At 46.1% G+C, this 24,413-nt stretch overlaps 4 protein-coding genes across 5 annotated transcripts; 2 read left to right on the forward strand and 2 right to left on the reverse strand.

Annotated features, from left to right (window-relative positions):
- The first annotated feature begins 79 nt into the window (after window positions 1-79).
- Window positions 80-580, forward strand: LOC131590474 (claw keratin-like). Of its 2 annotated transcripts, XM_058860570.1 has the most exons (2): window positions 80-395; window positions 477-580. In XM_058860570.1, the coding sequence occupies exons 1-2, from the start codon at window positions 80-82 to the stop codon at window positions 578-580; spliced, it is 420 nt and encodes a 139-aa protein (XP_058716553.1). The 2 variants fall into 2 exon arrangements, with proteins under 2 accessions (XP_058716553.1, XP_058716552.1); XM_058860569.1 differs by having other exon boundaries at window positions 80-580.
- A 1,968-nt stretch (window positions 581-2,548) lies between these two features.
- On the reverse strand, window positions 2,549-2,971 carry LOC131590266 (claw keratin-like). Its single transcript, XM_058860195.1, has one exon. It carries the CDS (start codon window positions 2,969-2,971, stop codon window positions 2,549-2,551), a length of 423 nt encoding a protein of 140 aa, XP_058716178.1.
- A 1,989-nt stretch (window positions 2,972-4,960) lies between these two features.
- Window positions 4,961-5,377, forward strand: LOC131590475 (claw keratin-like). The gene has a single exon (XM_058860571.1). It carries the CDS (start codon window positions 4,961-4,963, stop codon window positions 5,375-5,377), a length of 417 nt encoding a protein of 138 aa, XP_058716554.1.
- Window positions 5,378-6,814: 1,437 nt separating this feature from the next.
- Window positions 6,815-7,216, reverse strand: LOC131590310 (feather keratin 4-like). Its single transcript, XM_058860256.1, has one exon. It carries the CDS (start codon window positions 7,214-7,216, stop codon window positions 6,815-6,817), a length of 402 nt encoding a protein of 133 aa, XP_058716239.1.
- Window positions 7,217-24,413: the final 17,197 nt, after the last annotated feature.

A 24,413-nucleotide genomic window follows, 5' to 3' on the forward strand; every position in this document is an offset into this window, starting at 1 on the left:
GGGAGAGAGCCAGGAGAGGAGTTTTGAGATGAGCCCGTGGCTCTGCCTTGTCTTGCAGCTTTCCCTGACTGTCTGAAGGATGTCCTGCTCCAGCCTGTGCGTCCCCACCTGTGGGGTGGCCACCCCGGCTCCTCTGGCTGACACCTGCAACGAGCCCTGTGTGAGGCAGTGCCCTGACTCCACGGTGGTCATCCAGCCTCCTCCCTCGGTGGTCACCTTCCCCGGGCCCATCCTCAGCTCCTTCCCGCAGCAGAGTGCCGTGGGCTCGGCAGGAGCTCCCTACGTCGGAGCCGGCTCCGGTGGCTCCTTTGGAGGCCGTGGAGGCTACGGCGGTTGGGGCTACGGAGGCTACGGAGGCTACGGAGGCTACGGAGGGGGCTATGGTGGTTATGGGGGCTGGGGCTATGGAGGCCGTGGTGGCTATGGGGGTTGGGGCTATGGAGGCCGTGGGGGCTATGGGGGCTGGGGTTGTGGAGGCTATGGTGGCTACGGTGGCTACGGTGGCTACGGTGGCTACGGTGGCTACGGTGGCTGGAGCAGCGGCCACCGCTACCTCAATGGCAACTGCGGGCCCTGCTAAGCTCCATCCCGAGTGCGGCCTCAGACCAAAGAGAGCTCCAGGAGAAACCCCGGCACATCCCGACCCGACGCTGTGTGGAAGAAACCCCCTTTGGCATGGCCGGGCTCCGCACCTTGGACGCCTCGAGCCAGCTTGGGAACCACCTCTGCCTTGTCCCTGCCCCGCCTGAGCATCCCCACGGGGCTCCGTGTGCCCCGATCCCAGAGACTCGCCCGGAGCTGCTGCTCCTGCTCACCCGCCTCTGCCCAGGGCCAGGACACGGCAAACCCTTGGCCATGGCCCTGCTCTTCTGCCAAGCCCCTCCTGCCCTCCCCCTGCAATAAAAGCTGTCTTGCATTGTAACCTTGACTCCTGGTTTTGCTTCCTCCTCCCTCTTGCCCACTGCCCGCAGTCTCCCGGCTGGCTGCTGGGCTCTTGGAATCCCCCAGGGCAGCGCCCTTGGAGCCTGGGGACAGCTGGACAGGTGTGTCCCAGCCGAGGATGTCAGACCCCGCTGGCTCGGGGCAGCACATCCCAGCCGGCTGCCCCTGTTCTCCCCACAGCAGGAAACGCAGGACGTTCCCAAAGCCCGCCCTGACAATGGGGAATTGCCCCAAGGGTCTTGCAGGAGCTCTTCCAAACCCTCAGCCCGAGCAGCAAACCTGACACCACCTCTTGGGCTGGACAGCCAGTGGTTGGTGTCACTGAAAGCTGCAGGGAAATGCAGGGATGAGCTCCCCATGGCCCAGGGGTTCTGGGCTGAGCAGCTGGAGGTGGTGGCAGCTGGGAAGGGAGGAGATAGAGCCAAGCAGATCTTGCCCACTCTCCTCTCCATGCCATGAAATGTCCACAGGGTTCAGTCCCAAGGAGCACAAAGCTCTTGGAGCAGGAGCTTGGAGTTCCAACCCCTCTGAGGTCCCTTCTATTGATCTGTGTGAAAATTCCTTCCAGATACCAAAGGAACACCAAGAACTCCCTGGGTTTGGGATTTCCTATTTGCTTGTAAGTTCATTTTTAGACAAGATTATTTCATCCTCTATCCATATTATCCCAATAGTTACAAAGCATCCAATATTACCCATATATTAAATACTGTTTTAACGTGGGTGCTGTAATTCAGTGTGAGCAGGGGCAGCTAAGGGCCAGCAAGGTCTGGCTTGGAGCACGGGGCTGTGGGAAGTTCTCCTGCTGCTGCAAGGACAGTCTTTAGGAGTTTCAGGTCCCAAAGCATCACCAAGGGTTGGGTGAAACGAGAAAACAAGAAGGATGGGACTTCATAACCTGAAGCTGTAATTGGACAATGAACCCCAAGATGCAGATGGACCAAACTTATAAAAATGTGAGCCCTGGTGGCCAGTTGTCCATTTTGTGACCGTTTTTGGGTCCCTCTTGGGTGTAGCCCTGGCCAGGCTCCTGTTCTGCCCAAGGTGTTTCCTTTCAGGCTTTCAATAAATCCCTGCTTTACTCTGAACTGTGTCTGGCCTCTGTTCTAGGTCGGCCTTCTCAAGGCATCACTGCCAGGGCTTCTCCTCGGCCTTGTGCGAGCGGAGCTGCCTGGAACCCCCCTGGGAAGGGCCCTGGGCTGGGGACAGTGGCTGGGGAGCAAAGAGAGACGAGAGCCGGGTGAAGATTGCAATGCAAGCCAGTTTTTATTGCCGTGTGAGGGTGGGAGGGGATCAGCAGGAGAGCAGAGCCCTGGCTGAGGGCTCCCAGCGTCTCCTGGCCATGGACAGAGCCCGGTGCAGCCCAGGCCGAGCCACGGGAGCCGGAGCTGAGCTGGGTCGGTGCTGGGAGCGGGCAGCGATTCCTGAAGGGATCCCAGCAGAGCACGAAGGCGGCAGAGCGGGGCCCTGGGCAGGCCGGTGGTGTCGCAGGGCTGGTGGCCGGCAGGGCCCGAGGGATGCCCTTGCTTCAGGCGGTGGCGAGCGGGGATGGGCCAGGGGCGATCATGGAGCTCTGCTGGGGCTGGGCTGGCACTCGGGCTGGGGCTTAGCAGGGCCCACAGCCTCTGTAGCCACCACAGCTGCCCCCATAACCTCCATAGCCCCCAGAGCCTCCATAACATCCCCAGGCTCCAGAGCCCCCATAGCCCCCACAGCTACCGTAGCCCCCGTAGCCTCCATAGCCCCCGTAGCCTCCATAGCCCCCGTAGCCTCCGTAGCCTCCGTAGCCCCCACGGCGTCCACCGGAGCCACCGGAGCCGCCTCCGACGTAGGGAGCTCCTGCCGAGCCCACGGAGCTGTGCTGAGGGAAGGAGCTGAGGATGGGCCCGGGGAAGGTGACCACCGAGGTCGGGGGCTGGATGACCACCGTGGTGTCGGGGCACTGCCTCACGCAGGGCTCATTGCAGGTGTCAGCCAGAGGGCAAGTGGAGGCCAAGCCACAAGGGGCACACAGGCTGGAGCAGGACATGGTTCAGACAGGTAAAGGTTTCTGGAAAACAGAAGAGGAAGAGGCAAAGGTGTGAGGAAGGAGCTGTGTTGAGAGGCAGAGAGAGATCCCCAAGAGGCTTTGGGGAGCTGCACTTACCCTTGGTGAGGAGAGGAGTCAAGTGGATGGATGCGGATGGAACTCTGCAAGGAGCTCAGGTCTTTTATACACCCCAGAGCGCCTGGGGCATTGTCCAGGCGGTGGGGGCAGACCCCCCCTCACAGTAATTTGGAATTCACGCTGACAAGCTTCATAATGTGAAGGGACGCCGGAAAATTCTGTCATCCCCCCATTGTGGACAATGGCCTGGACATGAGTGGACAAGAATGAGGTGCTTACAAGGACAGCTGTGGCTCATCATTACATGACAGACACGATGCTGCTGGAGCTCAGCTCACAGCCCCAATAAACCCCGATTTGTCCTGATCCCTGGCTTTGCTGACAAAGAATCCCGAGAATCCTTTGGGATGCGGCCGTGCCCAGCCCCGCCACCCTGAGTGCCAGCCTGGATGTGCCCGTGAGCCAGCAGTGCCCAGCTGGGCCTGTCCTGGGTCACAGCCAGGGCCAGCCTGGCTCTGGGGGGCTCGGCCAACACCCCCTGGCCCAGCCCTTGTGGCCAGCTGGGCAACCCAGGCCCTCCTGGAGGGCTCGGCCAGTTCCCAACTCACAGCCACAGGTCTGAGTGTTTCTTGATCCTTTTTCTGCTCCCCTGTCCCTTCCTGTGCCTCCCCCCTTACTCATTTATCCAATTCCTGATCCCACCCGTGTCCCACCCGTATCTGTGCCAAAACGGATCCTTGATGAAGCTTCATCTGGGATGAAGATGGGATCCATCCAACCCATGGGATCCATCTCCTCTCCTTTTTTGCATGACCATGAGGTGAACCGGGGACTGAGAACTCCAGTGGCAGGAACATCTCTTGGGGAATCTCCCTCCAAGAACCCTCTGTGGGCACCCTGTGGGGTAACGCAGCGTGTTCAGGACAGCGGGGTGATGACCCTTCCAGCCTGACCCACGCTGGGACTCGGAGGTCCTGTGACCTTTCCTGCCACGTCTGGCGTTTGGGATGCTCCCGGAGTGGGTGGGATGGCTTCTTCCTCCCGGCGTCCCTATTTAGCAGCTCGTAAAGGGATTAATGACAAATGCGCTGGCTGTGCAGAGGATTTCAAAGCGCTCCTGAGTGATGCCCCAAACTCCCGTGCATAAGCAAAGCGGGGGATTAGGGACACGTCGGGGTTTATTGGGGCTCTGAGTTCAGCCGCAGCAATGAATGATCTTTCACGCAGTGATTGGTCACCGTCTGTCCCTGCAGGTGCCCGGTGGCTCTCCAGGGCACCTTTATTGGTTCTGAGCCCCAATTAGGATGGATGTAATTGCCCCACGTTCCAGTTTGTGTCATGAGGCTTGTCCGCTTGATTCCGTGGTTAGCTGGGGCTCCTGCCCCCGCCCCCTGGCCCATGCCTCAGGCACTCTGGGCTGTATAAAAGGTCCAAGGGCTCCACAGGTCTCCATCCAGCTCTCTCCACTTGACTCTTCTCATTGATCGCTCTGGTAAGTCCAAGTCCTCCCTCCAGCCTTCCTTCCTCACCTGTGCCTTTCCCAGGGAATCTTTGGATGGGCATTTCCCAAGGAATCTTTGTCCCCGTGCTCCTCCAGCCCTCCCAGTGCAGATTTGGGATGGTTGGGGCTCTCCCCGTGGACTCAGGTCCTGTGGGAGCCGGCTGATTGGGATGTGGGAGTTTTTCTCCATTCCCATGGGCCAGCAAGAGCCGGGGATGGCGAGGGGAGCAGGGGAGCCAAGGAACCATTCCAGCTGTGCCAGGGCTTTAGCTGGGAATGCCTGGCACGATCCAGAGCCCGTCCTGGGGCGCGGGCTGCAGGTGGGAGAGAGCCAGCAGGGATTTGGGATGAGTCCTTGGCGTGAGCCGTGGCTCTGCCTTGTCTTGCAGCTTTCCCTGCCAAACCAAAGGATGTCCTGCTCCAGCCTGTGTGCCCCTTGCGGCTTGGCCTCCACTTGCCCTCTGGCTGACACCTGCAATGAGCCCTGCGTGAGGCAGTGCCCTGACACCACGGTGGTCATCCAGCCCCCGGTCTCGGTGGTCACCTTCCCCGGGCCCATCCTCAGCTCCTTCCCTCAGCACAGCTCCGTGGGCTCGGCAGGAGCTCCCTACGTCGGAGGCGGCTCTGGTGGCTCCTATGGGGGCCGTGGGGGCTATGGGGGCTATGGAGGCCACGGGGGCTATGGAGGCTACGGTAGCTATGGTGGGGGCTATGGGGGCTGTGGGGGCTATGGTGGGGGCTATGGTGGTGGCTATGGGGGTTATGGGGGCTGTGGGGGCTATGGCCGCGGTTCCAGGTCCTATGGAGGAGGCTGCGGCTCCTGCTAAAGCCCAAATCCCCCCGGAGCTCGGAGCTGCCTCCGCCCGCGGGCTCCAGCAGCAGCCCCTCGTGTCTTCTGCCGCCTGAGCCAGGATGAAGCTGCAGCCCCTGCTCAGGGCCGGCCCAGCAGCCCCGGCAGCTGCGGGGTCCCTGTCACCTGCACGGTGACCCCACAGAGCCTCGGCCGGCGCCTTTGGGGCTCCCAGCGCTGCCTCCTGAAGCTGCCCCCTCTCTGCCATCCCAGCCAGCTGTGCTGAGCCTCGCCTGAGGCTCTGCCCTGCTCTGCCCGGCTCCGAGACCCCCGGCCCTCCCTGGCAAGGGGAATCTCTGGGCTGGAGCCCTGCCTTGGGCCTCGCTGCTGCCTTAGGATTTTTGTGTTTCCAGTGCGTTGTTGCTGCGCTGGTTTGTCTCTCGCTGCTTGTGAACTTTTTTCATCCACAATAAAGAATCTGCATTGCATGAACGATTTCTTTTGTTATGGATTTCTTCAACCTGGCCGTAAATGGGTCTCTAACTCAGCAGCGGTGTGGGATGTCCGATCACGGAATCACAGGATGGTTTGGGTTGGAGGAGACCTTAAAACTCATTCTGTTCCACACAGGGACACCTTCCCCTATCCCAGACTGCTCCAAGCCCTCTCCAACCTGGCCTTGGGCACTTTCTGAGATGGAACAGCCCAGGGTTCTTCAGGAAATCCATTCCAGGGGCTCCCCACCATCACAGGGAAGAATTTATCTCCAAAATCCCATCTAAACCCCCTCCCAGTCAGTCTGAACCCATTCCCCGTGCCCTGGCACTCCATCCCTTGGGAATTCCCATCCTGGATCCATCCTGGGGGTCTCCCCGATCCCGGTGCAGCTCTTTGGCCACGTTAACCCTCCTGAGATGGGAATTCGCCACAACCACTCGTGCCCAGCACCCTCGGGGAGAAGAATTTCCCACCCAAACCTCCCTTTTTAAGTGATAAAAGAGAACAGAAAATGTATTTTGGTACAGAACATTTATTTGGAAAGAGAAGCTTTCCTACAATCGTGGAACAAAACTGTACAGGGTACAAAAAGCATCGTTCAGCGAGGCTCTGGCAAATCGCCCGCATCCAGGTGACGCTGCCTGTAAAAACGGGGAATTTCCCTCTTTGGCAGCCTTGCCGTGTGCAATTCCGAGCATTTTAAGTCACCTCTCTAAGCTCAGCGCCAGTAAAAAATCCGGGATAAGCCAAAGCACGGCGGGAGAAGATGTCTGCGCTGGAAAACTGCGGGAGAACAGCTCTAAACTAAGGGAAAAAAAAAAAAAAAAAACCCGAGGAATTGCGACACGAGCCTGCCTCTCCCGGGGGCTCCTCTCAGGAGGAGCCGGAGCAGCCCCGCAGCTCCAACCCCAAACGACAGCTGGAATTACATCTGGAATGACATCTGGAATGACATCTGGAATTTCCCCCGCCAGGCTCAGTACGTCCAGCGCTTCCCGGAGCGGTAGGAATTGCAGGGATGAGTCCATTGCGAGGAGTAGGTGTAGGAATATTTGGGGGCGCAGCGCGGCTCGGGACGGGCCAGCACCGGCGCTGCCACTTTGTCCCCCGCCGCCTCCAGCCTGGCCGTGACCTCGGCTGGCAGAGCCGCAGGGGACTCGCCCAGGGCCACCTCCGAGGGCTCCGAGGCTCCCACCACGGTTTGCTGCGGGTACGTGGTGAGGATGGGCCCGGGGAAGGTGACCACCACGGGCGGGGGGTAGATGATGACCCGCGAGTCGCCGCAGGTCACCACGCAGGGCTCGTTGGTGCTGCTGGCCAGAGGCTGGGGACACTTGGGCTCGCAGGGGGTGGCACAGGACAGCTGGGTGGAAGCCATCGCCGGGGGAGAGCCTGCAATGCATTGGCGGAGTTAAAAAAGCACGAAAAAACCAAACAGAACCGAGCTCCAGAAGCGAAATCCACAATTCTCATCTCTCGATAATTGACATTTGTCTCTCACTGATTTCCAGAGGTAATCGGGACAGAGACAATTATTGGTTATTGGCATTTAGCTCTAGGGGGAGCTAAAATCGAGATAAAAACAGGATTTAAACGTTGTTTATTGACGTTAAACTCTAGGGGGTGGTTAGCGACAATCGAGATAAAGGCGCGATTTAAACGTGGTTTATTGACATTAAACTCCAGGGGGTCGTTAGCGATAATCGAGAAAAAAACAGGATTTAAACGCCTTTTATTGACATTTTGGGGGTCGTTAGCGATAATCGAGATAAAGGCACGAGCCGAGCGCTTTCTTGTTGACTTTTCGTGCTGAGATAACTCGGAAAAAGACAAGAGCTGCGCGCTTGACATTCTGAGAGATAATTCGGGTGAGAACAAGGGTTGATCTCTTGTTTATTGACATTTGGTTCTAAGGCCTCATTAGAGGCAATTGAGATAATTACAGGAATTTCTCTCTTGGCTATTGGCGTTTCGTTTGAAGATCTCGCTCGGGATAATTTAGATAAAGACATAATTGATCTCTCGATTGTTGATATTTGGCTTTTAGGGATCCTCAGGGATAATTTGGATGCTTTTACCTCCCCGATTTATTCCGAATTCCCTCATTAAACTTTCCCCTTTTGCTCCTCCTCCCTCCTCATATATATTTATATATTTTATATTTATAATAAGAGGAGCAGAGCTCCTCCCCTTTCCTCCCGTGCCGCCCCAAACCCTCCCGGCCCTTTGGAGGAATTCCCAAGGACGCGCTGGAACTCGTTCCCACAGCTCCTCTGTTCCTCCCACGCAGGGGAAAAAAACCCAAAAAATCTGGATTTTCCACGTATTTCAGCGTGGAATAATCAGCTTTGCACCCTGCTTAATTTTTTGTGTTATTTTCCTTGCAGATTCCTGTTGTTTTCAGGCAGGAAAATATTCTGCTAAAACACAGGGGGGAAAAAACCAAAAGGCTGAGAATAATTGGGAGTGTTAAGCGCTCGTTTAATGAAAGAAACATATAATTAAAATATTTATATAATATAATATATATTAAAATATTTATATAGCGATATAGTCAACCCAAATAAGAAAATGACAGTCTCACCTAGGGGAAATTTATTCAATAATGTTTATTTCTTCAGGTTAAATCCCCACATAAAAGCCTGGTGTAGCGTCAGAATAATTTTTTAAGCTGGTAAATGAAATTTATCCTTCTGATAATTAAAAAACAAAGGAAAAAAACCGAAACCACCCATGCAGGGCATTTTCCTCCAAATTCCCTCGAGTTAGAATGCAGCACTGACCTACAGAAGTGCTGTATTTAATCTCTGAAAAAGCGCTTTAGAATTTTAAATCAATTTTAAGAGTTAGAAATGAAAGTTATTGGCACAGTTACGTTAATAGTCTGTAATCATGGCTCGGTGTAAATCGATGTGACTCCAATTAAATTAAGGATGGGCTGATCCAAACGACAGCAGAGCTGCACCGAGCTCACGTCCAAGCAGGATTTTCCACATTTTTCCATGAATTCTGCCCCCCCGGATCTTGCCATCAAACCCACCCTAAACCCTGCCACACAGTCAAACACGAAATTAAATCCATTCTCAAAACTTCCCCAAATATATCTATATGTAGATATATAGATATATAGATATATAGATAGACGTTGATATATAGATAAATATTTATATATATATATTTTTATATATATATATATATTAAAAATTTATTATTTCCCCCCAGAATTAAGAGTCTGAAATCCCTCATTCTCCCATAAATCCAAACACCCTGGAAAGGCCCCGCTTTGCTTTTTTGCACCCTTTGCCCAGCACGAAAAGCGCTCCCAAACCCCTCAGAGCCCGAATATTTAGGCAGGGCTCATCCCCGATTTTAAGGAGAAATCCACGCCAAAGCAGAAGGAAACTCGAGGTTTTTAGAGCCGGGAAATCCAAACTTACTCAGAGAGGCGGAGAGAAGGAGTCGGGAGAGGCAGTGAGAAAATCCCGGCGTGGAGAGGGATTTTATATCCTCCCCTGGATGCCCGGGGGCGGCTGAGCCACCCTTTGTGCAAAGCGATTTAATTACTCGGGAGCAGAGCCCGGTGCAGGGACCGCTCCTGGAGTCGCAGGAATTGTTTTGCTCGCTGTTTATGATTATCTAAAGCCGCGTTGGGCAATAACCCCAAAAATGCAGATGCGAACCCGCCAGGTCTTTTCATCTCGGAATTTCCTGCTTTTCCCCTCCTGGTTTTCATTAAGAGGTGAAAATGCGCCGAGAATTAATGAGGTTTTTTTAGCTTATCTCGGCTAAAAAGCGCACAGGGAATCTTGGAGTGGCAAGATGATTTTCCTCATGGAAGCAAAACCTCTGACACCGGGAATTGTGTCCGTGCCTCGTTTAAAAGCTGGAAAATCAGGGATTCTTCTCCATAACCCTGATGGGATTTATGCGCTCCTAAAATCAGGGGTGCAAATCTAAAGAGCAAAGCTCGGGGTTATCTTTGGAATAAAAACGAAGCCCTTCATGAATTATGCCAACTGTGAAGTTTGAAATGAGGAGTTTGATGAAACACTTTCCATAATTTATTCTTTGTGAGGTCACAGCAGCCCGGGTCCTCTGGGATGTCATTACCATGAAATGATTTCCCTGGGTGACAAACTCGCAGGGGTTTTGAGATCCTCTTTGAAATCTCATTTTTCTGATGTCTCCGGAATATTCCCGATAAGCTCCAAAGCCCTGCGGGATCTCTGGAGGTGCCTCATAAAATCAGAATTAATTCCTGGGATGGCACAAACGCCGGGATGGTTTTACCTCCTCTCAATGCGGGCATTTCTATGCGCAAAGCTTCCCTCGGGAGGGAAGAGGGAGTGAAAATGGAAAAAAAAAGGGGTGCAGAGCACCGGGATTTTGGGGAGGTCCTCCCAGGGATCGTGTGGATGATGTTCAACCTTTTGGGATCACGTCCATGGCAGAGGAATCCTCTTTTTTCACCCCCAGGATTTAATCCTAACGAGGTTGGATGGACGTTGTCTATGAGGAGGAGCCCAAAATCCTGCCCCAAAATCGCCGATTTTATTCTCCACACGGAATTTTCCATGTCTCCCTTATCGCCCTTTGGAATTTCTTGCTCCCCCCTCTTCCATGGAATTCCTGTTCCAGAGCAGGAGAATTAAAGCACGTGGAGAAATCGTGGAATTCACCCCCCAGAAAGGATTCCGGCTCTCCTCAGCTGATCCCTCTGGAATTTGGGAAATCCCAGCCCAGGGAAGCGAATCCTGCCTGGCAAAATCAGTCCCTGGAGCGCAACTCTGGGATCGGCTCCTCTCCAAACCCCCCGAAACGCAGAAATCTCGCCCGGGGATTTCTCTTTTCCACCCACGATCTGTGTTGTGCCCCAGAGACTGAATCTGTGGGGCCGGGGGTGGATTCGGACCGAAGGAGGGGAGGTTTGGGTGGGAAATCGGGAGGGAATTGCTCCCTGGGAGGCCCTGGCACAGCTTTTCCAGGGAATTCATGGGAAAATCCATTCTCAAAACTTTCAGATTTTTTTTTTCTGAATTAAGAGAATGAAATCCCTCATTCTCCCATAAATCCAAACGCCCTGGAAAAGCCCCTGCTTGGATTTTTTTGCACCTTTTACCCGGCATGGAAAGCGCTCCTAAATCCCTCAGAGCCCGGATATTTAGGCAGAGTTCAGCCCCGATTTTAAGGAGAAATCCACCAAAATGAAGAATGTGTCCGAGGCCAGGCTGGAACAAGTCAGAACCGCGGCAAGGGCGGAACTGGGCGAGTTTTAAGGCCCCTTCCAGCCCAAACCATCCCGTGAGTAACAAAGGGAATAAAGAGCGAGCGCAGACTGCAAACCCCACAACACAGAGCTTTAATATCGCCGGGGCCCCATTAATCCTGAATCCTTTTAGAAAATTACATCCTTGCGCAGGGCAGGGGCAGCTTTAATGATGGTTAATTTGATTTTTTGTGGCCGAACCGGTTCGGCGGGGCTGCAGAGCCCCGGGGTTCGCTGAGTCAGGAGCGCTGCCTCACCGAGGAATAATCAAAGGAGAAGGATTTGGGGTGGGAGCGCGCTGTCCTCACTTCAAAGAGTTTCTGCTCGCTGACATCAGCACAAACCTCGGGTCAGCAGTTCCGGGCAGGAGGAGCTCGGTGATGCTGTAATTAATGATAATTAACGCGTCCCCGCGCTATCAGCAGCTCTGATTTCGCCCAGCGCCGGTGAAAGTTGGAGAACCCCAAAATCCGAGCGCAAGGAACGGGGCAGTGACCGCGGTTGATCTCGGGGGTGTTGCCCAAAAGCAGCTCCCGGGGTGGGGAGAAATCCCCAAATTCGCCCGGGGAGGAGATTCCTGCATTTTGTAGAACACGCCCAGGGTGTCTCATCCCAAAAAATCCTCCCCGATCCCAGTTTCCCGCTGCGGGGGGAGGACAAAACTGCGGCTCCTGCATCAAAGCATCCCTGGGGAGGCGGCGAGGATCTGCTCCAAAAAAAAAATATCTGCCCGGCTCAGGAGAGCTGAGCCTTTTCTGGAGGATTTTTGGTTGATAAAAAAGGGATTTTTTTTCTTTTAGCTGGGGGATATTGAGGTTTACTGGGATTTTTTAGTTTCCAAGGCTTCACAGAGCAGCCAAACCCCCTAAATTCAGCAGTGGGACCCAGGAATTCAGTGTTGTGTTCGCTTCTAGCAGGGATTAAATCAGATTTTCAATCCTAAAAAGACCCTAAAAAGGATACATTCAGGGAATTAAATGTTGGAGGAACACAAAAGGGAAAGGGAGCAAAGGGAGGAGGCAGAAGGAAAACATCTCCCGCAACAAGTGAGCTGCACTGAGGTATAGAATATATATAAATAGATAAAATAAATAGAAATATGAGCTAAAAATAAATATAATTATTATAGAAATAAATATATAAAATATACACATATATAAAAAAATATAAAAAATTCATATTATAAATAATGCAATTATTATACAAGTGATATGAATATGTGTAAATGACACGCGTTATGTATAAATATTATGCATAAATATCGTAGGTTTATATACTAATATATAATTATATATCTAGAAAAATGTATATATATTTATATATTATATATTATATATTATATATTATATATTATATATTATATATTATATATTATATATTATATATTATATATTATATATTATATATTATATATTATATATTATATATTATATATTATATATTATATATTATATATTATAATATGTATGTAAAATATAATATATAAATTAGATATCTATATATAAATAAAAATATATTAAAATATATATATCTAAAATGGAAATGCCGGGTTGGCAAGGGCAGCAAATTCAATTCTATAAATGATATAAAATCTGCTCAGAGCACACCTGAATTCCCTGTTTGTTTGGGTTTTTTTTTTTAAATTAACCCCGGTTTTTGGTGTTTGGGTTGAGTTCCTTGGGTGATTTGCGTCTCCCTCTGCTTGCCCCAGGTGGCACTGCACAACCTGCCTCAGTTTCCCCGCAAAGCCCGAGAGTTTTCGTGTCTCCTCCGCCCCGGGGATGATTCCAGATCATTCCAGGGATAACCTGAGCCGGGAGAAGCGGCCGGAGGAGCTCTCGGCACCATCAGGGATGGGCAAAAATAAAAGGCCGAGCTGTCTCTGATTTGTGATGTGGGGCCTGAAAATGCCGTGCTGCCTTCCCAAAATTCCTTGGAATTATTCCCAAAATTCTTTGGGTTTATTCCCAAAATCCTTTGGGTTTATTCCCACTCGGTTTTGAAATTATTTTGGAATTATTCCCGCTGGGTTTTGGAATTATTCCCATTCAGTTCTGGAATTATTCCCGCTGGGTTTTGGAATTATTCCCATTCAGTTTTGGAATTTTTCCCGCTGCATTCTGGAATTATTCCCATTCAGTTTTGGAATTTTTCCCGCTGCATTCTGGAATTATTCCCATTCATTTCTGGAATTTTTCCCGCTGCATTCTGGAATTATTCCCATTCAGTTTTGGAATTATTCCCGCTATATTTTGGAATTATTCCCGCCTGCCTGTGGATGGTTTCCCACCCGGCTCCCATCCATCAGGATGGATTTACGGGGTCAATCCCACATTTTCCAGGAGGGTTTGGGAAATGCGGAGCTGTTTGATGGGAGGGAACCTCAGCAATGTCAGCGGAGGATGCGGGAGGAGGAGCCGGGGATTTTTCGGGCACCTCTGGGGTGTGGCAGCTGCTCCCGGTCACCCCCTGCTCCTCCCGGGGGACAAATTCCGGCCTCTGCTGCCACCCGGGGGGGCTGAATTCATGGAAATCCAAATATTCGGGCCTTGGAGTATTAATGAAGCGTCCTTAATGAAGTTTTTGTGCTTAATTTGGTGATGTTATCGCCTGCTGTTTGGTATTAGTTGCCCGTAATCGGTAATATTTATATTTATTTATTTACACATCGCAGATTGTCCTTGCCCTTGCCATAATAATAATTTATAATATATAATATTTATATTTATTTATTTACACATTGCAGATTGCCCTTGCCCTTGCCATAATAATAATTTATAATATATAATATTTATATTTATTTATTTACACATCGCAGATTGTCCTTGCCCTTGCCATAATAATAATTTATAATATATAATATTTATATTTATTTATTTACACATCGCAGATTGTCCTTGCCCTTGCCATATTAATAGATAAATTTATTTATATATATGATATTTATAGTTACTTTTTTACACGTTGCAGATTGCCCTTGCCCACAATATATATTTATATTTATTTATTTGCAGCTTGCCCTTGCCGACAATATATAATATTTATATTTATTTCTTTGCAGATTGTCCTTGCCCTTGCCATAATAATAATAATATATATTATAATAGATAATATTTATATTTATTTCTTTCTCACGTTGCAGATTATCCTAGCCCACAATACATAATATTTATAATTATTTCTTTCACACATTGCAGATTATCCTAGCCCATCATATGTAATATTTATATTTATTTTTTTCTCACATTACAGATTGTCCTAGCCCATAATATATAATATTTATATTTATTTTTTTCTCACGTTGCAGATTATCCTAGCCCATCATATGTAATATTTATATTAATTTCTTTCTCACGTTGCAGATTATCCTAGCCCACAATACATAATATTTATAATTATTTCTTTCACATATTGTAGATTATCCAAGCCCATAATATCTAATATTTATATTTATTTCTTTCACACATTGCAGATTATCCTAGCCCATAATATATGATATTTATATTTATTTTTTTCTCACGTTGCAGATTGTCCTTGCCCAACCTGTCCCAGCCCGGTGCCCCAGGGAGGTGACAGTGCCCAGGTCCTGCCTGTACACGCTTGGCCCCGGATTTTGTCCTATTTTTTTTTGGGAACAGCCTTGTGAGTCAGCTGGAAAATTCATTCCAGGGCTTCAATTAATTAAAAAAAATTAAAAATCTGAGTTTTTTTTGCACTGGGCAGCAACATTTCACCCCAAAATCCAGGCTGGATGAACTCTGGGCAGAATCTCATCGATTTTGGGTGGTGGTTTGGTCAGTTCTGCTGTGCGAGGTGTTGAGCCTCAGGAAAAGGTCCCAAAGCCACTTCTGGAACCCAAAAAAGTTCAAAATAAAAAGAAATATTTACTTATTTCACACATTGCAGATTGTCCTTGCCCATAATATATAAATTTATATTTATTTCTAATATATAATATTTGTATTTCTTTTTTTTCACACGTTGCAGATTGTTCTTGCCCACAATATATAACATTTATTTATATTTATATTTATTTAATATTTGCATTTATTTCTGAGATATAATATTTATTTCTTTCTTATATTTATAAGAAATTTATTTATTTATATTTATTTATTTCCTTTCCATCAGCGCTGGACTGGCAGGGCAGGGGAGCGGGTTCCCACTGAAAACGATGGAATTTGGGTTGGATTTGGGAAGAATTCCTCCCTGGGAGGGTGGGAAGGCCCTGGCCAAGGTGGTTCCGTGGATTCTCCATCCCTGGGAGCATCCCAGGCCAGGGAATGTCCCCGCCCATGGCAGAGGGAGTCACTGGATGATTTCTGGGGGTCCCTTCCACCCCAAACCATCCTAAAAAAGCAAAACCCAAAAGCGCATCTGCATGACAGCATTTAATGGGAACGAGAAGCTCGATTTACAAGTGCAAAACTCGCTGGGAAGGGATAAAATCAAAGAATTCCCGGAGGCTCCACAACAAATCCCCGTGATTTTCGTAGATTTTAGCAGAAGGATTTTGAAAAGAGATTTTCTTTTTACAGTTGCTGAAAATATTTTGATTTTGGTTTCCTTTTTCCCCCCTGGCTTGCGTTAAATGAGATAAAGACAGGAAAAGGAGCTGGGAGAGCGTTACAAGGCGGGGCTAAGCAGGAATAAAGCACAGCAAGGACCTAAAAATTCCTAATTTTCAGAAATGCCAAGTAGAGCTGATTTATCTGTTTCTTTTTAGATGCTGGGTAAGCAAATTTTACAAATGAAGAGGAATTTGGGTAAAATTTCCTTTTGGAAGCCAAGATTTTCAGTCATATTGTTTGGGTGGGTTTTATAATTTTTTATTTGGAGAGGAATTGATAATAAAACATCCGTGTTGGCATAAAAAACGAATTTATTGACACACAGCTTTTAGCAAACCAAAAAAAAAAAAAAAAAAAAAAAGAAAAAAAAAAGAGAAAGGAGATCTGTTTTTTTAAAATCTGGTTTCTTGGAAAATTCTGGGCTTTGGTTCGTCCTAATTTGGAATGAGGTCAATAGAGAAATTTCAGTTTTGTCGCAGTTTGGAAATTCTAGTCCTCGGGCAGGTCTAGTGCCAGGAATCCCTGGATTTATGGGCTCCATGGGAAGCTCGGGAGCTCGGCACTTCTACAATCCATTATCCATAAACTCTAGTCGGGCTCTGTCTGACTGCTCACTTGTGCTTTTTCAGTCTATCCACAGATATCCAGGCAGGGTTTAGGTTGGCCTGCAAGTTCCACAACAAAAGAGCTGGGATAAGTGAGGAGGAAAAGGATTAAAATCCCCCCAAAAAGAGACCCCGGCGCCAAGAGCTGAGCCCAGAGCCAACCTACCCCCAAACCCATGGAATCCCTGGGAGCCCAGCAGGCTCCTGATGTCCAGCAGACCCCTGGAGCCCACCACGGTCTGCTGGGGGAAGGTGGTCAGGGTGGGCCCGGGGTAGATGACGGAGTAGGGGGGCAAATCGGGCTCCACGATGTCCACCACGGTGTCGGGGTACTTGATGACACAGGTGTCATTGCGGGTCACGGCGAAGGGCTCGGGGCACGCCAGGCCCGCGGGGAGACAGCGCTCGTGGAACGGAGACATGGGGCAGAGCTGGGAGTGAGAGAGAAAAGAGGGGGAAATGAGCAAAAAAAAAACATCCTCGGTGAGGTTAAATTGCGTTAAATTGTAGTATAATAGTGATATTGTAGTATATATATATATATATATATTATATATATATATTATATATATATATTAGTGTGTGTATATATATTTTATAGTATATATATTATATATAGTGTATATATATAATATATATATTAGTGTGTGTATATATATGTTATAGTATATATATTATATATAGTATACATATTATATATATTACAGTATATTATACCCATATAGTATATTATATATAATAGTATATTATATTAATATAATATATATTATATATTATAGTATATTATACTAATATAGTATAATATTAGAGTAATAGCAATATTATAGTAATAGCAACATTATAGTAATAGTAACATTATAGTATATATATTATATACTATGTTATATATAGTATATATAATATATACTATATATTACAGATATAGTATATATGTTATCGTATCTATATTATAGTATATTATACTAATATTATAGTATAATATAGTAATATAGTAATATACTATATAGTATATTACTATATAGTAATAATCTATATTACTGTATAGTAATATATAATAACATTATAGTATATATATAGTATATACACTATATATAATATATATAATAGATGTTATAGTACATATATTATAGTATATTATACTAATAGTATAATATTATAGCAATAGTAACATTGTAGTATAATAGTGTGTAAATAGCAACGTGGTTGTGGGGGTTTACGGCAAATTGGGAATTACAAAGAGCTCGGGTGGGAGTTGAATCTGTCGAGTTTAGTTTTCCAACCAGGAGCTCTTCCTGATCGAAATTCCTGGTTTTTAATATGATATTCTTCAGACCATCAGCATTTTAACCCCAAAAGGTTTTATGCTGTCGCTTCTCTTCCCAGGATTTTCGCTGTGCCCATCCCGCTCCTGCTGCCAGGGGAAGCCCTGCTGGAAACCACAACTCCCAGCTCAATCCCTGATTTTCAGCTCGGGTTTTAATCCTCATTTAAATCCCAAATGTGGAGGCTGGAGCTCGCTGCCTCCTCCCACCCGCTTCCAAGTGGAGCAGTGAGATCCAGGCCGGAGATCCGCCCATCTTTTATGGGTCTCATTATGGACCAGTTGGATATTTGGAATCCCAGAGCACTTCAAGCCCAGCCTGATATCGAGGCCAGGTTTTTTTTCTGGGCATTAATTATGGATTAATTAATTAATTTATACAGGCCGTGCTTGCCCTGGATTGTGCCCACACGGATTGGGCAAGGAAGACACGGAGGGAAAAGGGATGGTTTTCCTCATTTTCCTCGTTTTACCTCTGTGAAGCTGCTGGGGGAAAAAATAAGGTCTGGAAGAGGGAGGACTTGAAATGATTTCCTAAATAAGTCCCCACTTCACCCCAGGAATCTGTGGGGGAGACAAAATCCAGGGGGGATTTCTCACGTCTCCACTTGAACATCTCATTTTAACCTTCCCAGTCCTCAGAGAATTCTGAGTCTTTTTTTTCCAGCTGATTCAAGTCCAATCTCCTTAGACCTGAAGGTGAGGAAAAGGCAAGCACGGAGTATTTATTTTTCCAGCTGGAAAGCTGGACCTGGAATGGCTGATTTTGACTTTGGGAAAAAGAAGATCGGGATCTTCGAGTGATTCCACACAATTTGTAAGAGCTCATCCCAGAATTGGATGTTCCTTCTACATTTGGAATTCAAAATTATAAATATATTTTAACCCAAGCCAGCAATAAAGTGGATTTTGAGTAAGGAAAATCTGTGTTCTGCTCTCTGTAGGATTGGGAGAATATTTAGGGCGAGTTCTCCAACTTAAAGGACACCGGAGCCTCCTGGAAGACAGCTGAGGGTGAGAACATCGTAGAAATTAAATTTTAAATGATCATTTCTTTAATGACACTGAGTCTTTAGAATATGAAAAGAGCACCAGGGAATTATTGAGACTCTTTAGGATTCAGAGGGAGTTTTCTGAGCTCTCCCCTCTGAAGTGCAAAACCTCAATTAACTCCAAACTAAAGGATAATAGAAAGGCTCTTTCTGGAAAAAAAAAACAAACACCCCCTTGTCCTTTCACACGCTCACCCTGTCATTTGATATTCAGATAGCAATAATAATAATAAATATTAATCATAATAATAGATTTAAAATTCAATAATTGATTCAAAATTGACTTACCCGGATCACCCAAGGAGGAGAGGAAAAGAAAAGTGATTAGGGAGGCTTCTACGTAGCAAATGCTTTTATACACGTCCCTAAAGCGCCTGGAGGATGTGACACCCTCTTTGCATGAAGTCTTAATTAGTTGCAAAACAAACTTTGCTGCCTGCATAACTTCTGCGAGTAATGAAACTGTTTTGCTCCCTGTTTGTGTTTGTTCCCTCCCGGAGCTTCCCAGAGCGTGCTACGCCCTCCAGGCAGGATTCACTTTGCCCTTTCAAGGGCCAAAAAAAGGGCTCGATCTGCTGCTAATTAACCACATTTCAGTTATTTCGGGGCCTGATCAAGGGTTATTTTATTTGCATTGCGTTTTCCCTCTCCGGTTCTGTGAAAGGGAGCTGCAGCGGCATCATTTCCTATCGGGGAACAGCATTATTTTTATAATTTCCAGGCACAGAGGGGATTATTTTATTCCAAAATCACTCCCAGGGGGCATCAGTTGTACCCCTAGACAGCCGGACATCCATAAGGAGAAAAACTAAATCCACAATCCCATAATTCTCGGTAATTTCCACGAATTCTCAATAAATCTTTAATTTAATTTAATTTTTTTAAAGAACATCAACCCCGAGGAGAAAGCTCGGCCTTATCTCCCATCTTCTCCTCGCAAATCCCGGGATGGGGATGAGGTGGAGCAGCTGGATTTGACCCCAGTGCGATTAAAGGCACCCAAATCCCACCCACCACTTCTGGCTCCTGACTCAAGGCGAAGTCACGAGGGCTTGGTTTTGTTCCTTGGGTTTTTTGTTGTTTTTTTCCCCCAAAATTTTTGGGTTGAAAAGGATAAAACTGGGAAGGGGAAGGTTGGAACCATCCAGGTTTTCTTGGGGCAAAATTAAGGGGGAAAAAAGTAGATAAGAAATTGTTCTGTCCTGATGAAAACTTAATTTGTCACGAATTAGAGACGTGAGTTTAATATGAAACCATTAAAATATATCAAAATGGGGGTGGGCAGTTTATCAACATTTTTTGAGTGAGCCAGACACGGATTTAAAAGGTTTTAATTAAGATTTTAAAGAGGAAATAGATGACAGAAAAATCATAATAAAGAGACAAATTAGGCTTCCCACAGGAAGAGATTTGTGCAGCCAGGAACGTTTTGGAATAACAGTCCCCAGAGAGTTTGATTTATTTACTACATAAAAGGTGTCCTCAATTTAAATCCTATTGGAATACCGGGATGGGGCTCACTTAAATATTTGGGGACACCCTTAAAAGCACAATTCCACCTCTGTGGTGCCTCCCTGATGCCCAAATCTGCATAAATCGCTCGGGATCAGCCCGAACCCTTTTGTTCCCAGCTGCCCACAAATGCTTTTGCCTTAGGACCCCTCTGAGGCTGCAGATAATTTAAGATAATTTATCTTTAAAAAGATAATTTATGCTGGGAGGGAAAATTGAGAGTAAATAATAATTAGGAACAAAGGGAAGCAGCTCAATTTCCTGGCACCTCGCTTGGAATATGAACCCTGGGAAAGAGGAATGAGAAGTGTGGATGTCCCATCCCTGCAAGTGTCCAAGGCAGGTGGGAATGTCCCAAGATTTAACTCTAATTAACCTGCCTAAGGTTATATGAAAGCTGTTCCGCAGGATTAATTCAGCTGAAATGTCATTTATGAAGCTATAAAGGGGCGTTAATGCATATATCTGTATTTTTATATTTATTTTTATCTTTTTAAATTCTTAAATTTTAAAATATTTTTCATTTTTATATTCCTATATTTCTATATGCTTATATAATACATCTATATAGTTATAATCTATATTTTTGTATTTTTGTATTTTTGTATTTTTGTATTTTTTATATTTTTGTATTTTTGTATTTTTGTATTTTTGTATTTTTGTATTTTTATATTTTTATATTTTTTATATTTTTATATTTTTGTATTTTTGTATTTTAGTATTTTTATATTTTTATATTTTTATATTTTTATTTTTTATATTTTTATATTTTTATATTTTTTATTTTTATATTTTTATTTTTTATATTTTTATATTTTTATTTTTTATATTTTTATTTCTTAATTTTTTTATATTTTTATATTTTTATTTCTGTATTTCTATATTTTTGGGGTTTTGCATTTTTATATTTTATTTTCTTTCAGAATCCCCAGACATCGCCCAGTGCTCCGTGTTCATCCCATCCCCTTTTTCCAGCCCCTTGTGCTGCAGAACATTTTGGGATTCCTGGGGATTTCTGCTCCCTCTCCATTTTCAGACCCTCTTTAAAAAAAAAATTAGATATAATAACATTGAAACAATAAAAAAATATTAAAAAAATAAAAAAGCGCCTTCGCCCTTCCCTCGCAGCCGGATTTTCCGTCGCCTTTGGCAGATTTTAATTCCAGTTATTATCTGGGTTTAGCAGGGAGGCACAGGAGGCAAATGAATCGTCAGAGGTCACTGGGAGGAACTGGGAATGAACCAATTTTTATCCCATTCCCGGAGATTTCAATCCCAGCGGCTTTTGGAGGTCGCGGCTGCGCTTCCGCAGGTTCCGCGGGGCCAAGGACGAGTCCCCACGGCCCAGGATCAGCACTCGGAGCTGGGGAACCAAGGAGTGGGAGTTCCAAGAGTTCCAACCTCTGGCAGGGATTAAGGGAGGGGTTGGGAGCATTTTTGGACACGTCCTGAAATGACTTTTCCAGTTCAGCCCCAGAAATCGGCGCCAGCAAACGCAGCCCTGGCTTTTAATAAATTTGAATAAATTTGAATAAATTATTCAGTTTTTAAAGTGCCCTTTATAGTCATGTTTCCCCCGGTGTGTTGTTTTATGGAGCTGTGGAATGGTTTGGGTGGGAAGGACCTTAAAAAGTGATTTAATTCCAGGCCTTGGGACACCTCCCACAAGACCAGGCCCCGTCCAACCAGGCCTCGGACACTTCCAGGGATGGAAAATCCACAAATGGCTGGAAAAAAACCTCCCCAGCCCCACAAAGAACAATTTTTCTCCCTCAGAGTGAACAGCCAACTTTGATTTTCCATTTTCCCTTCACCACTGAGCAAAAAAAAATAAAAAATAAAGTGCCAAGTTTTCCAAAGCTGCTTGAGGCCTTCAAGGCCCAATCCCTAATTAAAACCCAGGCCTTTGTTTATGTCTTTCGAAACTAAAGCTGCCACTTAAGAAATCTGCAATTACTGGGGCCCACAAATTGCTCACGATGGGGTAATGATCCTCAGTCAGAAAATAATTCCTTTTTAATGAAAATCCCGCCTCAAAAATCATCCCTCAGGAAATGCGTGGCCTCCAAGGAATATCGGTGTGGATTTATCTGCTTTTTAACAGTTAAAGAAGGGGGAAAACCGAGCAAATAAATAATAATAAAAACAGGAGGATGAAGCTGTGGGGATTTTCTTCAATTAATTGAAATATTAATGAAGGCTTTTATGCATGTGTGAGGTCCTAATTAATTCCAAGTTAATTTTTCAGGTCTGAGTTCTGCATTCTCTCCTTGTGGGTCACGCTGGACCCATTTGAATTTTCTGACCTTCCCACTCTGCTCATGTTCTTTCCTCAGGGATGTTTTCTAACCCAGAATTCCAGAATAATTGGCTTTTTTGGACTATGAGGCTCAGAATTAAACAGAAAAATAATTTTTTTCCTCAAATCCTTCCCTTGACAAGCCCCAAATTTTTATTAAATCTTAATCAAAGGCGTTTATTTGTTATTCCTTTATCAACATGAAAAAAATCGGCTGTGAGCCCCTTCCCCAAATCCAAAATTAACCATGAATGGTCTCTACATTTTGATTTAACAGTTATTCCTTGCTTGTGTTTTTCCTGAAAATCAGTGTTGTCCAATGTCCAGGTTTTCTCTGCAACAAAGTCCAGCATTTGCCTGTTCTGGGAAATCTGGCAGAAGTGAAAACAAACAATTTTCAAATAAAAATCAAACCTGATAAAATATTTATAATGATTAATATTTATAATAACAAATGTGACTGTTATTATTTACTGTATTGCTAATATAGCATTAATTATAATAAATATAATTAGTATTTATATTTTATGACATTTTAACACTGTATTAAGATTTGTAATTTTAAATATACCATACATTTTAAGGTTATTTCTATTTGTATATTCATATAAAATATATGTATTTATTTCTATTAAAATAATTAATTTATTTTATTACATATATATTTAAATATCTAATTAAAACCAGAAAATGTCCACTACCAACCTTGCCGCGTCCTTCAGGGTGACTTTGTGACTTTGCAATCCTGCTGCATCCCTAAAAGCTGCTAAGGAGTGTTTTACATGAATAGATAATTAATGAGAGTTTGCGAAGGGCTTGGAAATCCTTTAATGCGAAACCTCCCGGGGCTCTTGCCTTGGGAACTTTGCAGAGTCACCCTTTTTTTCTTTTTTTTTTTGCAGGAATGATTCCAGAGAGGAGCCCCAGAAATGGGATGAATTGTTATAGAGGGAGAAATAGGAATAAAAATGGGAAATGGAATGATTTTCGGGGAAAGGGGATGGAGCATGAGCCCTTTTCCTACTGAAACCTCCCAATATTCCAATTATTTCGTGGTGCCCCAGCAGTGGGGAGGTGGAGGTGAAGGAATGAGGGAATTTTCCCTGCTCCAGACTTTTTCCAAGCAGGAATGACGAGGCTCTGCTGCCAAACGGCACCTCCTGAACAGATTTTCCGCAGCAAAGCCCTAAAATTAAGGAGCAGAGAGCCCCCAATCCCTTCTCGGTATTTCTGGGAGCCCCCAGCCCTGGGGCAGGACCTGGGGGAGGACCTGGAGCTGCTGGAGCCCCCAAGGGATGGAGGAAAGGCTGAGGGAACTCTTCTGCCCACGCAGAAATTGGGATTTTATTTCTTACTCTTTCCTAAAGGACACCTCTGGCCACCCTCATCGTGCACTGCAGCTCCGAAACGCTTCTTTGAGCATCACCCCCGATTAAAGGCGCTTTTATTTTTTTAACCAAAACCCGCAGCTTTCAGCCCACGGGACGAGGCAGGGAAAGTGCCTGGAGTCCCCTGAGCTCTGCCCTTCCCTACAGCCAGATTTCCTGCCCGCGGTTGTTTACCCGCTCCTTGTTTGCTGCTTTAATAGAGCAGTAAATTTCTTTTTTCTTTTTTTTTTTTTTTCTTCTCCTCTAAATGATGAGGCGTGATGGGGGAGAGCCCCGAGGCAGCGACTCCGATCACGTCCTACCTGCACCAAATGTCCCGGGTGCTCATTAATGCCTCGCACACACCTCTGTCATTATCCCAAGCCCTGGAATTGGCTTCAGACACCCATGGATTGAGCAATAAAAAGCCCTCAAAAATAAACAGAGCTCAGCTGTCATTCCAGCAATCAGCTCCTAATCAGGTCAGGGTTCTTGGCCTCGTCAGGCTTTTTATTATTTTATTATTTCCTATGCTGCATCCATATTAAATCCCGATAGTGGAATGGATTAAATCCCAGCAAT

The sequence above is a fragment of the Poecile atricapillus genome, chromosome 33 (assembly GCF_030490865.1).
Source record: "Poecile atricapillus isolate bPoeAtr1 chromosome 33, bPoeAtr1.hap1, whole genome shotgun sequence".
Taxonomy (NCBI): domain Eukaryota; kingdom Metazoa; phylum Chordata; class Aves; order Passeriformes; family Paridae; genus Poecile; species Poecile atricapillus.

Coding starts and splice junctions, on each gene's coding strand:
- LOC131590310 (XM_058860256.1), bottom strand. CDS start 7,216: ATGGCTTCCACCCAGCTGTCCTGTGCCACCCCCTGCGAGCCCAAGTGT.
- LOC131590475 (XM_058860571.1), top strand. CDS start 4,961: ATGTCCTGCTCCAGCCTGTGTGCCCCTTGCGGCTTGGCCTCCACTTGC.
- LOC131590266 (XM_058860195.1), bottom strand. CDS start 2,971: ATGTCCTGCTCCAGCCTGTGTGCCCCTTGTGGCTTGGCCTCCACTTGC.
- LOC131590474 (XM_058860569.1), top strand. CDS start 80: ATGTCCTGCTCCAGCCTGTGCGTCCCCACCTGTGGGGTGGCCACCCCG.